The sequence below is a fragment of the Pistacia vera genome, unplaced genomic scaffold (assembly GCF_008641045.1).
Source record: "Pistacia vera cultivar Batoury unplaced genomic scaffold, PisVer_v2 Contig184, whole genome shotgun sequence".
In the NCBI taxonomy this organism is placed as follows: domain Eukaryota; kingdom Viridiplantae; phylum Streptophyta; class Magnoliopsida; order Sapindales; family Anacardiaceae; genus Pistacia; species Pistacia vera.
This window is the reverse complement of record NW_022195938.1, coordinates 82,529-97,051: the sequence shown is the minus strand read 5'-3', so window position 1 is coordinate 97,051 and position 14,523 is coordinate 82,529. Positions and strand designations below refer to the sequence as shown.

Sequence of the window (14,523 nt, the reverse complement as noted above, 5' to 3'; positions counted from 1 at the left end):
TGATTTTAGGCTCTTACCTTTCCATTTCCTTGCCAAATGGGGGATGTAATCATGCCAGGGTCTAACCACATAGCCAAGGTCAGCAAGCATAAGGATTTTACTCCAAATAGACTTACAAAAAGGGCATACAAAAAATAATTGGTCAAGAGATTCCATAGATGAGTTACAAAGGCAACAATGAGCGTTCGTAGTAGCCCCATACCTCATCAACCTTTCCTTTGTAGGTAATCTCTCCTTAATAGCCATCCATAAAATCATAGAGTATCTTGGGATAGCCTTTGAGAACCACACCAAGTCACACCACTCAACTTTTGCTCTTCTTCCTCTAATAGCCTCCAAAGCCGATTTGGTAGAGAAATCCCAAAAAGGTGAGGGTATCCAACAAATCTTGTCGTCAACATTGGAAGGTGTGAAATTCACAGAATTCCTCATATTAATAAGAGCCCAAGAATTGGCACTTGGCCACTTCCAATTGCATCCATCAATCACAGAACTCACCTTAGCATTTTTAGCAATCCCTGCATCATAAATAATCCTTTCCCTATAGACGCAAACAAGGGGACTGTTCGGGTGCCAGTTATCAAACCAAAGAGAGGTGGTGTTACCATTGCCAATGCGACATTTGATATTATTTCTAGCCATTTCCCTATTTTTTAGGATATGTCTCCATGACCATGTACAATTTTGGGGAATGCTGATGTCCCAAATGCTTCTATTTCTCAAAAGATGAATTCGAACCCAAGAGACCCACAAACTATGGTTTCTATGATTGCACAGGTTCCAAATATGTCTTAAAGAAGTGGCAAGGTTCTATTCCTTACATTTCATAAACCCAAGCCTGCCCTCATTTTTGGGTACACATACCTCCTCCCAAGCTATTCTAGCTTTGTGTCTATTCATATCAACTCCGGACCAAAGAAAAGCTCTCAACCTAGCATCAATTTCCTTCTGAATTTTGGATGGAAGAATAAAGAGAGACGACCAATAAATCTGGATACTCCAAAGAATTGACTTAATTAAAATAATCCTCCCGCATAGGATAAAAACCTACTTCTCCAGGAGGTAACCCAAGCCAAGATTTTATCCAAGAGAGGTTAGCAATCCCTAAAGGTTAACTTAGAGGTAATAAGGGGTACACCTAAGTATTTTATGGGTAGAGTAGCCTTGGTAAAACCTATCAAACTTAAGAGTTCCATCTTCTCATTGTCATTCACACCAGAAAGGAAGATATTGCTCTTATCCGGATTAGCATTCAATGCTGACCAACTTTCAAAGGTACTTAAAGCATTCTTAAGGAGAGATAAAGAAGTACCTTCAGCTTTACAAAAAAGCATGAGATCGTCCGCGAAACAAAGATGAGTCAGCACCATTTTCTTGCATCTCCAATGAAAACTAAAGTTCGGACTAGCTGCCACTCTATTCAAGAGCCTAGAGAGAACCTCTATAGCAATAACAAACAAGTAAGGGGATAACGGATCCCCTTGTCTTAGCCCTCTAGAGCTCCCAAAGAAACCAACCAGCTCCCCATTGATGACCACCGAGAACCTAGGAGTAGTGATGCATTGGGATATCTAATTGACAAGTACACTCGGGAATCCAAAATTCTTAAGGACTTGTAAGTGAAACTCCCAATTAACCGAGTCATAAGCCTTCATTAAATCAACTTTCAAAGCACACCTTTTCTCCTTGGCCGAAGCTCGATTGTAGTTGTGCACCAGTTCTTGGCATAACAGGATATTATCTCCTATTCTCCTATCACCAAAAAAAGTTGCTTGTGCCAGGTCAATGAAGAGAGGTAAAGCACTCTTAATTCTATTTGCAATGATTTTGGTGATACATTTATACATAATGTTGTAGCAAGAAATGGGCATGTAGTCCTTACACAAAGAAGCATTATCACACTTGGGAATAAGAGCAATTGAAGTACAATTTACCTCCCTAAAAAGCTTGCCCTCTTTGAAGAAGTCTTTAATAGCCATAGCCATATCTTTGCCCACCACATCCCAAGCTTTCTTGAAGAAATAGGCACCAAAACCATCTGGTCTAGGAGCTTTGTTATTGCCCAAAAAAAAAAAAAGAACAGAGTGTTCTTGATTTCCTCATCCATCAATTCGGTAGTCATCCTATTAGCCATATCACTAGTGATGCAAGGTTCAATAAGTTCCTGTAAACCTCAATAGTCCTTCACACCCATCGGCTCCTCAAATACTCTTTTAATGTGGCTGACAATTTCCTCCTTAATGCTCAAAGGGTCTTCAATAACCATGCCGTTATCACTCTTAAGCTTGGTGATTCTATTTCTATTCTTTCGGCCATTCACACACTTGAAGAAGTAGCTTGTGTTTTGGTCACCCTCTCTAAGCCATTGCACTCTAGATTTTTGCCTAGCTAAAGACTCCTCAGCTCGACTTAAAGATTTAAAATTAAAAGCTTTGGCTTTTTCCTCAAGAATAAGGTTCTCTTCAAGAGGATTAGAGGCAAGAGCATGCTGGACCCTTAGGAGGTTTTCTCTAGCTTCAATAACTCTAGCCGAGATATTCCCAAACTCCATCTTGTTAAACACTTTTAATGCTTCTTTGACTCTCTTCAGTTTAGTAACCAATTGATACATAGGGGTACCCCTAACTTCTTCTTCCCAAGCCTTGCTAACAATGCTAAGGAAATTATCATGGTGAGCCCAAAAGTTGAAGAACCGAAATGGGATTTTCCTAGGTGAAGACATAACCCCACACTCAACAATACAAGGAGAATGGTCCGAAATGCTTGGGGGAAGGAAATTGGCTATGGAATTACTAAATACACTGCCCCACTTTTCATTCACAAGAGCTCGATCAACCTTAGTAGTAATCATATATTCCCCTTCTCTCATATTACTCCAAGTGAAAAAATTACCCATAAATCGAAGGTCCTCAAGCCTAGTCTCATTACACATATTATTCAAGTCCGGAACATAATTTCTCCACCTATAAGATTCCCCAATTTTTTCACGCTCGAATCTCATTGCATTGAAATCACCCATAATCACCCATGGTATTTCCTCAAAATCTTGAGCTTTACCCATCAAGTCTCTCCATAACTCTTTCCTTTCCAGCGGACCATTAGAGCCATAGACAAACCTCTTTTTGTTTCAACGGGGAATTAAGACCCCTTACATTCCACGAAGCAAGCTTAATCATGGGGCGGCTGGGTGCTAGGAACTTCTCTCGCCTTCTTGGCTAATCTCCTCCTTTGGCTTTTAGAAAGACTTATGTTCCCCTCCTTAAGACCTTCCTTTTTCATCTACTTGAATCAAATTTCCGAATCTCACAATAGCTGTAAAGTAGACCCCATTTCACACCCCTTATTGTTTTCCACCAAGTGACCCCTAGGTGGGGTTACTTCTCCGCCGTTGTCACCAGCACTTAGAGCATTCAACATTTTGCTTACTTCCAATCTCCTCTCTTCTATGTTAAGGACACTCACCCTATTCATTCCCCTTAACACACTTACCCCAATCATCACACGCACCTCGATTATTACCCCTGTTAAAATCAGCACCGCTAGGATCATTTACCCCACTCATTTCATCCTTATCTTTTCCAAACCTGTCTTTGACATTCTCACTACCCTCTTTGCCACCTAGTTCCCCATTATCCAGCCTATTGCCCGAACTAAGAACCACAAATTGATTAGTGGAGGGTTTTGTTTTACTAACCGTGACTCTAGACTCATTAATAGGCTGCTTTTTTTTGCGGCTAGAGCTCTCGCCCACATTCTCCACTTGCATAACCACATCCTTTGACACATTCTCCTTCCTCTTAGTCACCATTTGCCATTCTTGAGTAATATTCAAGTTCTTGTTCTTGGCGCTTTCCTTCTCAAATCTAGGGGCCAAGTGACATTCCTTCAAATTGTGCCCAAAAGTTCTACACAAAAGGCAGGCCCTCAGTTTCCAAGAATACTCCACCCCTATGTTTACACAATCACCATTCGGGAGGCCTAGTTCCACTGAATTCGAGAATGAAGAAGCTCTGTCAATTTCAACACAAACTCTTGCATACTCCAATCTATCCCCCGCATCCGTGTGTTATCCATGTAGAGAGGTTTCCCAATAGCGCTCGCAACATAGCTCAACCCTTTAGTTGTCCAAAACTCCAACGGAACTCCACTAAATTTGACCCAAATCGACACACTACTATTGCCTTCACTTGCCTTTTTTAAATTCGGATGCCATTTTTTGAGGTAAAGGGGCTGGCCCCTAATATGCCAAGGGCCTCCTTCCAAGGCCTCATCTATGGAGCTCTCATTATCAAATTTCAGAATAAAGCCCCTAACCCCGTTTGAGACAACACCAACCTTGCCGAAGCACTTCCAATTCCTATCGATAAAACCCTTCACAAGAGAGAATGGCAACCTTCTACCAAGGAAGAAACCAACGAGACAATTTCCCCATTTGTCCCTCCCTAAATCAGCAACCTTTTTAGGAGGTATAACCCTTATCTTCCTCCCATCATCAAGGATTTTCGGTGCAAAATAATACATGGGAGCACTGGATTTCGAAACAAAAAGTTTTCTCCAGGATGCAATACCAACAGGCTTTAATTCCCCATCCACCTTTTCCTCTAAAGTCCCACCTCCACTCACCGATTTCTCGCCATGCATCATAATTGGAGGCACCTTTGAATCAACCAGCACATTCCCATCACACATTTCCACACCAACCTTATCAATCTCTTTTCCACCCACAACTTGCTACTTCTTAAACACCCTACTAGAACTCTTAGCCCCACTTGTATTCAAAGAATTCACAAGAAAATGACCATTAGGAGGCAAAGTATGGCTTTGGGAAGGTTTGGGAAGTGGAGGGAAAAAATGTTTTTTGGTGATGTGGCAGGGCTAGTGACGTGGCATCTTGGGGGACGTGGCAAGATGAGTCAGCTTAAGATTGAGCTGACTCATCTTGCCACGTCCCCCAAGATGTTAATCAACTTGGTAAAGACTTCAGTTGCACTTTAAAAATGTGTATCCTAATGATGAATAGAGTTTACCAACTTTATCAATTTGAAAAATAAATATGAGTACTCTTATAGGATTAGGAGATGTATTTTGAGAAGGTCATATAAGACATAGTTCAAAGTTGATTTTAGCTACAGGAAAGAGAACTCTTTATTCTAGTTACACTAAACACCACCCTCTGAATCTCTAATGTCTTGTTGCTTTAAGGATCTCCTCACGACGGGAAGATACCGAAAGAACACTTGAGCTCCACCCAAGCTTCACGCGCCAAAGCCATGCTCCAGTATCAACAATGGAACCAAGTTCCAGTAGCCATTCAATCAAGGATAAGAGATGATGAGTGTTTGACACTAACATAGTATGAACCTTTAAGGAAAAATACTCTCTGAAAATTTCTGAGCACAAGCAAATATAATATCAAATGTTATCTTTCAAATGAGCAAGAATGAAGATGATAAAGGCCAATTTTGTGCTCTCCAACTTTTGCCAAGTTAGCAAATAACGGTTGACATATGTTGGTTCAAAAATGGAAAAGATTCCACCAATCTTTTTGGGACCACAACCAAAAAGGGAAGAAACTTATTTTCCTAGACCACAAGAGGATATTGGGACACCTATAGGTGGTCTTCATGACATCATAATAGATGGACAAAAAATATCTCAATTGATAAAGATAAAAACACAACTTGTGAAAAATGAGTCAGGCATGCAATGTTAGCATAGTAGAAAAGTGTGCGCACACATGAAGTAAAATGCAAAATGAAATAAAACATGCATATGTCTAACGTAAGTGTGTAAGCACACATCCATTGTGAACACACATGAATGAAAATGCAAAAGGCATAATCCTACATAGCTGTACATATGGAGGACAAAAATAATTCTAACCAAATTAAAAGTTTTTAGGTTGTCATCTAAACTGTTCACGTTAGTCAGAGAAATGCTCTCTTTTCTCTATAGGATTAGAAACCAGCCCTCTTTCCATTTTTTCTTCTCCACCCACCACCCCTCTCTCCACCCTCATCCTCCACTTTTACCATTAAACTCCACCTGTCCCTCTAACTAGAGAGCTTCATCATTTCCTTTACTTTTCTTTTCACATTTTCTTTCACAAACCTCCACTTTGTTTTTCTTTTTTGTTAACCTTTTAGTTTGCTATGTTTCAGTCTGTCTTTGCTGTGTTTGGGGGTTTTATTTGGGTTTAAATCAAGCTCCTTGGTTGTTTGCTCTCTTGGCCTCTCTTGTCCTCTCTTTTGCTTGTTGGTGGCTGTTGTGGTTGAGCTAGTTTGTGTGGGCTGTTTCTTGGCTTGGCTAGATTGGGAAGAACGTGGGTGGCTGGAGTTTTGCTGGTTGCTGGAGTTGTTTTGTTTATTTTCGTTTTTTTGGAGTTGCTGTTTTGTGTTGAAGTGAGGTAAGAGTAAAGGGGCTGTTTGTGGTTTTGTTTTGACTGGAAATGTAGACTGGGTTGGTGGTGTAGCCTGTTGCTGCCGGATTCTTGCTGGTCACCGGAGTGTGGGTGCTTCTTTGGCCAGAGCTTTTCTGTTTTGGCTAGAGTTGTCTGCCATTTTTTGTTATTGTTCACTAATTGAGTGAGATAGCTTGAAACCATCTAATTGCTATCCATTGGTACCCTTCTCTCTCATTCACTAATTGAGTGAGATAGCTTGAATCCATCCGATTTTTTGTTGTTGTTCACTAATTGAGTGTTTTTCTTTTAATGATCCTAACCTAGGGAGGTGTCCTATGGTAGGTGGAATTGTTGTTGTTCTCTTTGCTTTCTTCTTGGTTTTTGTGGTTTCAGATTAACCCCAAGAGTGAATGGCCATTTGCAGGCTTGTTTCCTTTGATTCCTATTTTGGGGCATGTCCCAAAATAGGTTGGTCGCCCTTTATCAGGCCTTTGTACATTCTTCTCTCTTTTTTTTTTTTTTTTTAAATATAATTACTTACTTAACAAAAAAAAATTGAGAGAAACACAAAACTTTACTAATCTTCGTTGAAGTTGTTTCTTGTTAATTACGAAGAAGAGGAGCTAATGTTAACATATATACTCTTCCCATTCAATAGCCTTTTACACTTGAAACAACAGCGTATTGGGTGCTCATTATTTAAGCTTCAATGCTTCAGAACGACAACATTTCCTTTCAATGACTATGACTTTGGCACTTTATCATTTGTCCAACAGTGCCCCTCAAACTGGACTGCCTAAGCTATTTACATTGCGCTGTTTGCACTGCCTAAGCTATTTGCATTACGCTGTTTGCATTGTGCCAAATGACTGGGCTGCAATATCTCACTAAAAAAAACTTCAAATCTGTAATAGCAGAACTAAAAAAAAGTCAAGTATCCGGGCTGAACTGCAACATAGTGAGGAAATATCTAAGCTGCAAGCTGAATACATCAATCAACTGAATTGCAACATAGTGAGGAAATATCTGAGCTACAAGGTGAATATATCAACCAACTGAATGAGCTACAAATCATATCAAAAGCAAGATAGTTATATGAGTTGCAAGGATCAATTATCAGAACTTCAAGACACCAATTTATCAAAACTGCAGAAGAGCAATTTTTTGAGCTGCAAATTAGATCAAAAGCAAGATAGTTATCTGAGCTGCAAGGATCAATTATCAGAACTGCAGAAGAGCAATTAAATGAGTTGCAAAGCAGATTAGAAGTAAGGCAAGAAGTAATCAGTATGGAATCAACTATCATTTACTTGCAAACATTTCCTAGTGACACCACATTCAATTTGGCTCTTAACTCAGTGAACTAAGCAACTGAAAGGGCTTTAGTAAGAAGATCCGTAATCTATAGCTTAGAGGGAATATATTGGATGGCTAGATTTTTTGCCAAGACTTGTTCTCAAACATAATGACCATCAATCTCAATATGTTTGGTTCGAGCATGAAATGCGGGATTAGATGCAAGTGCACCAGCACTAACATTATCACACCAGATTACTAGTATAGTGTGAAAGGTTAGGCCAAGCTCAGTAAACACTTTTCAAGCCAAGCTATCTCTGTGGTAGTGTGAACAAGGGCTCTGTATTCAGCTTCAGTGGAGGAAAGAGCAATAACTTTTTATTTCCTAGAACTCCACTGAATTAAGTTTGGTCCTAAGTATGCATAATAGCCACTGGTAGATCTTCGATCCTCTATACTTCCTCCCTAATCAGTATCGACATCACACCTAACATGAAGAGTGTTTGCTGGTTTAAAAAGAAGGCCAAGGTGTAGAGTACCTTTAATGTACCTCAGCACCCTCTTACAAGTTTGCCATTGAAGTTCAATAGGTGTTTGTAAGAATTGACTTAACTTGTTTACAGTGCAACGAATATTTGGTCTTATAAGAGTTAAGTATTATAGTGCTCCTACAGTATACTTGAGCTAAGTTTGACACCAATAGTCATCGGAGTTGAGCATGTATGTGCCTTCGAACTAATAAATCTGAAGCATACTTGGACCATTTTAAGTGAATACCTGCTGAATCTCTTGTTGCTTCCAAGCCCATAAAATATTTGAGTGAGCCAAGTGTCTTTAAGGCAAAATTATCATTAAGATCTTTCATCAATTGCTTAATGAAGACCTGATCAGAACCTATGATCAATATGTCGTCGACATACACTAGTACATAAATGGAACCAGTGTCTTGTTTAAGGATAAATAAACTTGAGTCTGATACTAAGTTTTGAAAGCCTTTAAGTTGTAGAGCAACCTTCAATCAATCAATGCAAGCTCTTGGAGCTTGCTTGAGACCATAAAATGCTTTGTTCACCTTGCAAACTACATCTGGAAAAGCAGAACTCTCAAAACCAGGCGGCTGCTTCATGAAGACTGATTTAGTTAAAACTCCATTAAGAAACGCATTGTTAACATCTATTTGTTAAATATCCCACCCATATGTCACAACTAGAGTGAGAACAATACGTATAGTAGCTGGTTTAATCACCGGACAGAAGGTCTCAAAGCAATCCAGATCGAGAGTCTGTTGAAAGCCCTTTATAACTAACCGGGCCTTATATTTCTATAGGGTTCCATCAGCATTAAATTTTGTGCGAAAAAACCCCATTTTTTCCCCACTATGTTCATGTCAGAAGTAGAGGCAATAAGAGTATAGTTGTTGTTAGCTATAAATAAGTGCATCATACTCACACTGCATGGCAGCTTTCCAGTTGCTGATCTGGAGAGTTTCATAAACTGTACCAGGTTCTGATTCAGTAGATTCAGTGATGCTAGATCCACCAATGAGAAGTACAAAATGATTATCATCACCAGTTTGACTATAAGGAACAATATGGGACTGGACGGCTAACTTAGATCTGGTCACCATTGGATGAATATTCACAGATGTTGATTTATCATTTGGTTCAGCAGCAACTTGCAATGAATTGAGATCAACAACAAGCTAACATGGTGGTGATTTATTGGAACAAAGAGTCTTACCGAGACAATTGTCATTTGGTTCAATAGCAACTTGCGATGAAGTGAGATCAACAACAAGCTGACATGGTGAGGAAAAGCAACCTGTAGGGATAATAGGGAGAGTATCTACTATGGTTTGATTGTGATCAGTGAATATTTTATGATCAGAATCAGGTATAGTAGGAAATCAGATGGGTTAGACATAAAATTAAATCTGGAAGAGATATTGGGAGAAGTAATTAGAATTGTATGAGCTATTATAGTGTGGGGAGAAGACACAACGAATTGAGAAGTCTTACCAATTGCTGCATTGTCTGAAGGTGACTGATTAGTAGAGTCAATTACTGCAAGTGAATCAAGGGGAGCTGAAGGGTGATAATGACTAGGATTAGAGCCATAAGGGAAATTTAAAATTTGTGTATTTGTACAAGTGTCAACACTGGTCTGAGATGGAGAGTTTAGATTTGAGTGTAGGAAAGAAAACATATTATTGACTGCAAAAGGAAATTCCCATTCATTGAATTGTACACTAGGGATGATAATTACTGTTCCATCAGGTTTTAGACATTTGTAACCTTTGTGCAATAAACTATAACTAACAAAAACACACTTTATGGTATGAAAATCAAATTTGTGCCTATTGTAATGCCTAGTGTAAGGAAAACATAAGCAACCAAGGACTTTTAAGCCTTCATAGATAGGAGTTTGGTTAAAAAGCTTTTGATAAGGACACACATTATTTAGGATAGGGGTAGGCAGTCTATTGATTAAGTAAATAGCAGTTTCAAAGGCTAGCCACTAGTATTGTAGTGGCATGGATGCATGGACCAAAAGTGTAAGACCATACTCTACAATGTGTATATGTTTCCTCTCACTTTTACCATTTTGTTGGTGAACATAAGCACAAGATTGTCTAACCTGAATGCCTTAGTCAACTAAGTATGGTAAAAGGGCTTTGTATTCCCCACCTTGATTAGATTGTAGGGTTTTGAGTTTACATCCAAATTTCTTTTCAGCAAGATGTTGATATTTGATGAAAACTGATCTGACTTCAGCTTTGGTCTTAAGGGGATACAACCCTGGAATCTACTATAGTCATCCAAAAATTGCACATAGTATTTAAAACCTTCTACTGAGGTACAAGTGGCTAGAAAACTAGACTGATGTAATTTACCTAATTGACTAGCATCACAGTAAGTAACACTGGAACTAACAGAGGTCATAAAATTTTATGGAAATTTTAAATGCAAATTAGTAAAAATTTGATGCAGAGTTTGTGAATGAGGATGGCCTAATCGTTTGTGCCAAAGCATGTACTCATCAGACTGTGTGTTGGCAATTAAACAATGAGAATCAGTATTTTTTTTTTTTTTTTTTGGGTAAGTAAGCTTTTATAGAAAGGGGAAAGAATGTACAAAAGGCCTAAGAGTCGGCCAATGCACCTCAAGACATGCCCTGGGTTAGGAGCAAATGAATGATACTATCTAAGTCTACCCCTAATCTTCTCTTTTTCCCATACCGCTTATCAAAGGAATGGAACCAAGCAGAGATTAAAGAATACAATGAATCCCACCTACCACAGGACATGCCCTGGGTTAGGTTCAAAAGTATTAGAGCACAAAACCCATATGCATAAGCATTATCAAGAGCAATTCCATAACCATGGACATTAACAAGGTAGGGCCCGTTAATGACACAAAGACAAAGCACTAGATCAACACCCCAAGTCTTCCAATTGTCAAAGTAGCCTCTTCTAGCACAATCACCCGCCAGGATATCATATAACCAAATCCCCTTACACAACAAAAAACCCATCACATAAATACAAACCATATAATTACCTCCCATGGGATGTTTTAAAAATAGACATAGGGAGACCCCATTTCTCTGCAAGTCTTCTATTGTAGGTATTCCTTATGATCTTGCTAAGGTCCATAGCCCTCTCCCTCACCCTCACCAAATTCTTGATGGATTTGTAGAGAGTATGGGCATCCTTGCATTCCCCACCAAAAATCCGGCTATTCCTCTCTCTCCAAATAGAGTAAACAGTGGCTCCCAAACTTAGCTTCCCTAAAGAGTACTTTAGCTTTTTCTTCCTCCACCTACTAGCAATGTGCTCAACATAATCATTCCAAGGCTGGGTGACATACCCAAGAGAAGAGAGCTCAAGGATTGGGTTCCAAATCCTTAGGGTGAAAGGACAAGCAAAAAAGAGATGATCGATCGTTTCTTGCCCATGATTACAAAAACAACACACATTGCTAGAAGCTATTCCATACCTCATCAGTTTGTCCCTGGTCTGAAGCCGATCCTTATATGCCATCCACGTGATCATGGAGTGTCGTGGAATAGCTTTTGGGCACCATACAAGGTGATGCCACTCCACTTGGTGTTGGTGCACACGAGTAACCTCCCAAGTCGATTTAATAGAGAACTTACCAGATGCATTCGGCTTCCAAACTACCACGTCCTCGCCCTCCTTTGGATCAAAGTCGATAGAATCCTTCATGCCCATCAAAGCCCAAGAATTAGCCATTGGCCATCTCCACATTTTCCCATCCCAAATCTCACACACCTTAGCAAGATCATGTAGCCTTGAATCATACACAATGCGGCTGCCATATCTATCCTTGAGAGGGCCTCTTGGGTGCCAATTATCATGCCAAACATAAGTTGCTTGACCATTTTTGAGGATGGCTTTGATGTGCTCTCTAGCTTCCATTCTAAACTTCAAAATGCTCTTCCAAGCCCAAGAAGCATCCGAAGGTATAGGAATCTCCCAAAAGCTCTTCCTCACCAAGTACGTTGTTTTGATCCACTCAACCCATCCGAAGCCACTATGTACTTGATTAAGATTCCAAACATGTCTCATCATGGCTGCCTTATTCCAATCCTTAGCTCTCATAATCCCCAACCCACCTGCTTCAACAGGGACACAAACCTTTTCCCATGCAACTTTGGCCTTTGAGGTTTTCATGTCACTCCCAGACCATAGGAAAGCCCTTAACGTAGCATCAATTTCATTGAGGATCTTTGAAGGGAGCACGAAAATAAATGACCAATAAACTTGAATGCTAAAAAGAATGGATTTAATGAGAATTACCCGACCAGCATAGGAGAGGAATTTGCTTCACCAAGATTGAATGTGAGCCAAGATTTTGTCCACCAAAGGTTTGCAATCAGAAGAGGAAAGCTTTTTGGTTATGAGAGGGACACCCAAATACTTCATTGGAAGCTTTCCTTCTTGATACCCAAGAATCGGCAAAAGAGCTTGTTTGCCCTCCTCACTCACCTCAGAGTAGGAAATGTTGTTTTTTGAGGGGTTTGCTTCTAACCCTGCCCAAAACGTGAAACGATCCAATGCTCTCTTGACAATGCCAAGAGAGTTTTCATCCGTGTGGCAAAAGATCATTAAATCATCTGCAACATAAAGATGGTTTAGGTTTAACTCTTTGCACCTCCAATGGTGCTTAAAAGAAGGTTCCCTCGTCACTTTATTTATAAGCCTTGATAGAACCTCCATGGCAATCACAAAAAGATAGGGAGAGATAGGGTCTCCCTGCCTAACCCTCTAAAACCGCTAAAGAATCCGGATAATTCCCCATTAACGGCTACAAAGTATTTAGGAGTTTTGATGCACTCCTCTATCCACCCAGTAAACTTCAAAAGAAACCCGAGAAGCTCTAGAGCTTTAATAACGAAATCCCATCTTACATAATCATAAGCTTTCATAAGGTCTACCTTCATTGCACATCTAGCCCATTTAGACGACTTACAATCATAGTGGTGGAGAAGTTCTTGGCTCAAAAGGATATTATCCACAATTTTCCTCCCCACAACGAAAGCACCTTGGGCTTTGTTGACGAAGTAAGGCAAAACTCTTTTAACTTGATTGGCCATAATCTTGGAGATGCATTTGTAGATGGTGTTACAACATAAGATCGGATGAAACTCACTACAAGATGAGGGGTTTTCATTCTTTGGGACTAACGCAATAATGGCACAATTCACCTCTCTAAGCATTTTCCCAGACTTGAAGAAATTTTGGATCGCTTTAACAACATCATGACCTACAATATCCCAAGCTTTTTTAAAGAAAAAAGCTCCATAACCATTTGGCCCCGGTACTTTGTCTTTACTCATTCCAAACATGGTCTCTTGAATCTCTTCTTTGGAAACCTCACTAATCATGGAGTTGGCCTCTCCTCCAAAATAACAGGGGTGATAAGTTCCTCCATGCCCTTATAGGAAACACCCGCACACTTATCTTCAAAAAGATTTGAGTAGAAAGACACAAACTCCTCTTTGATTCTATCTTGATCACTAGTAACCGAGTCTTCTCCAATTTCCAAGGAGATAATCTTATTTCTATTCCTCCATCCAGCAATCGATTTAAAGAAGTAAGAAGTGTTAGCATCCCCTTCCTATAACCATTTAACCCTAGACTTTTGCTTGGCTAATGATTCTTCAGCTTTTGAAAGCTTGACCATCTTTTCCACCTTAAGTTTCTCCTCTTGCAAAAGAGCACCATCAACCGGATCCACAATAAGCCTTTCTTGGACTTGGGCCAGATCATCCCTTTCAAATTTCACTCTTTCCGAAATGTTCCAGAACTCCTTTCTATTTAGTCTCTTAAGCTCAACCTTCAACGCTTTTTGCTTAGAGACCAGCCTGTACATGGGGTTACCCTCCACCTCCACACTCCATACTCTCTCGACGATAGGTAAGAAGTCCTCATGCTCTGCCCAAAAGTTGAAAAACTTGAAAGGGGGTTTCTTACCTTGAAAGTTCAACCCACTATCAACCACCATTGGACAATGGTCCGATATGCCTGGAGTAAGAAAGGACGCAAAAGAGTTGGGAAACCTGCTGCTCCAATGCTCATTACACATCACCCGATCAAGTTTACACCAAATCCTCCTATTGACCTCTCCTCTGCTATTCCAAGTGAAGAATGAACCAATGGCATTAAGATCATCAATATCAGCTTCCTTACACATGTCATTAAACTCTTCACATTGCGAATTCCATTTATTAGAACCTCCCTTTTTTTCCCCTGCAAATCTAACCGCATTAAAGTGGCCCATAATAACCCATGGCTCACG

At 39.8% G+C, this 14,523-nt stretch overlaps 2 protein-coding genes across 2 annotated transcripts; both read right to left on the bottom strand.

Annotated features, from left to right (window-relative positions):
• Positions 1-2,173: 2,173 nt before the first annotated feature.
• On the bottom strand, positions 2,174-3,061 carry LOC116126801. Its single transcript, XM_031412480.1, has one exon. The coding sequence runs from the start codon at positions 3,059-3,061 to the stop codon at positions 2,174-2,176; it is 888 nt and encodes a 295-aa protein (XP_031268340.1).
• A 5,656-nt stretch (positions 3,062-8,717) lies between these two features.
• Positions 8,718-13,609, bottom strand: LOC116126800. Its single transcript, XM_031412479.1, has 7 exons — positions 12,997-13,609; positions 12,643-12,838; positions 11,260-12,492; positions 10,996-11,171; positions 9,718-9,783; positions 9,149-9,373; positions 8,718-8,872 (listed from the first exon to the last, which is right to left on the bottom strand). The coding sequence occupies exons 1-7, from the start codon at positions 13,607-13,609 to the stop codon at positions 8,718-8,720; spliced, it is 2,664 nt and encodes an 887-aa protein (XP_031268339.1).
• Positions 13,610-14,523: the final 914 nt, after the last annotated feature.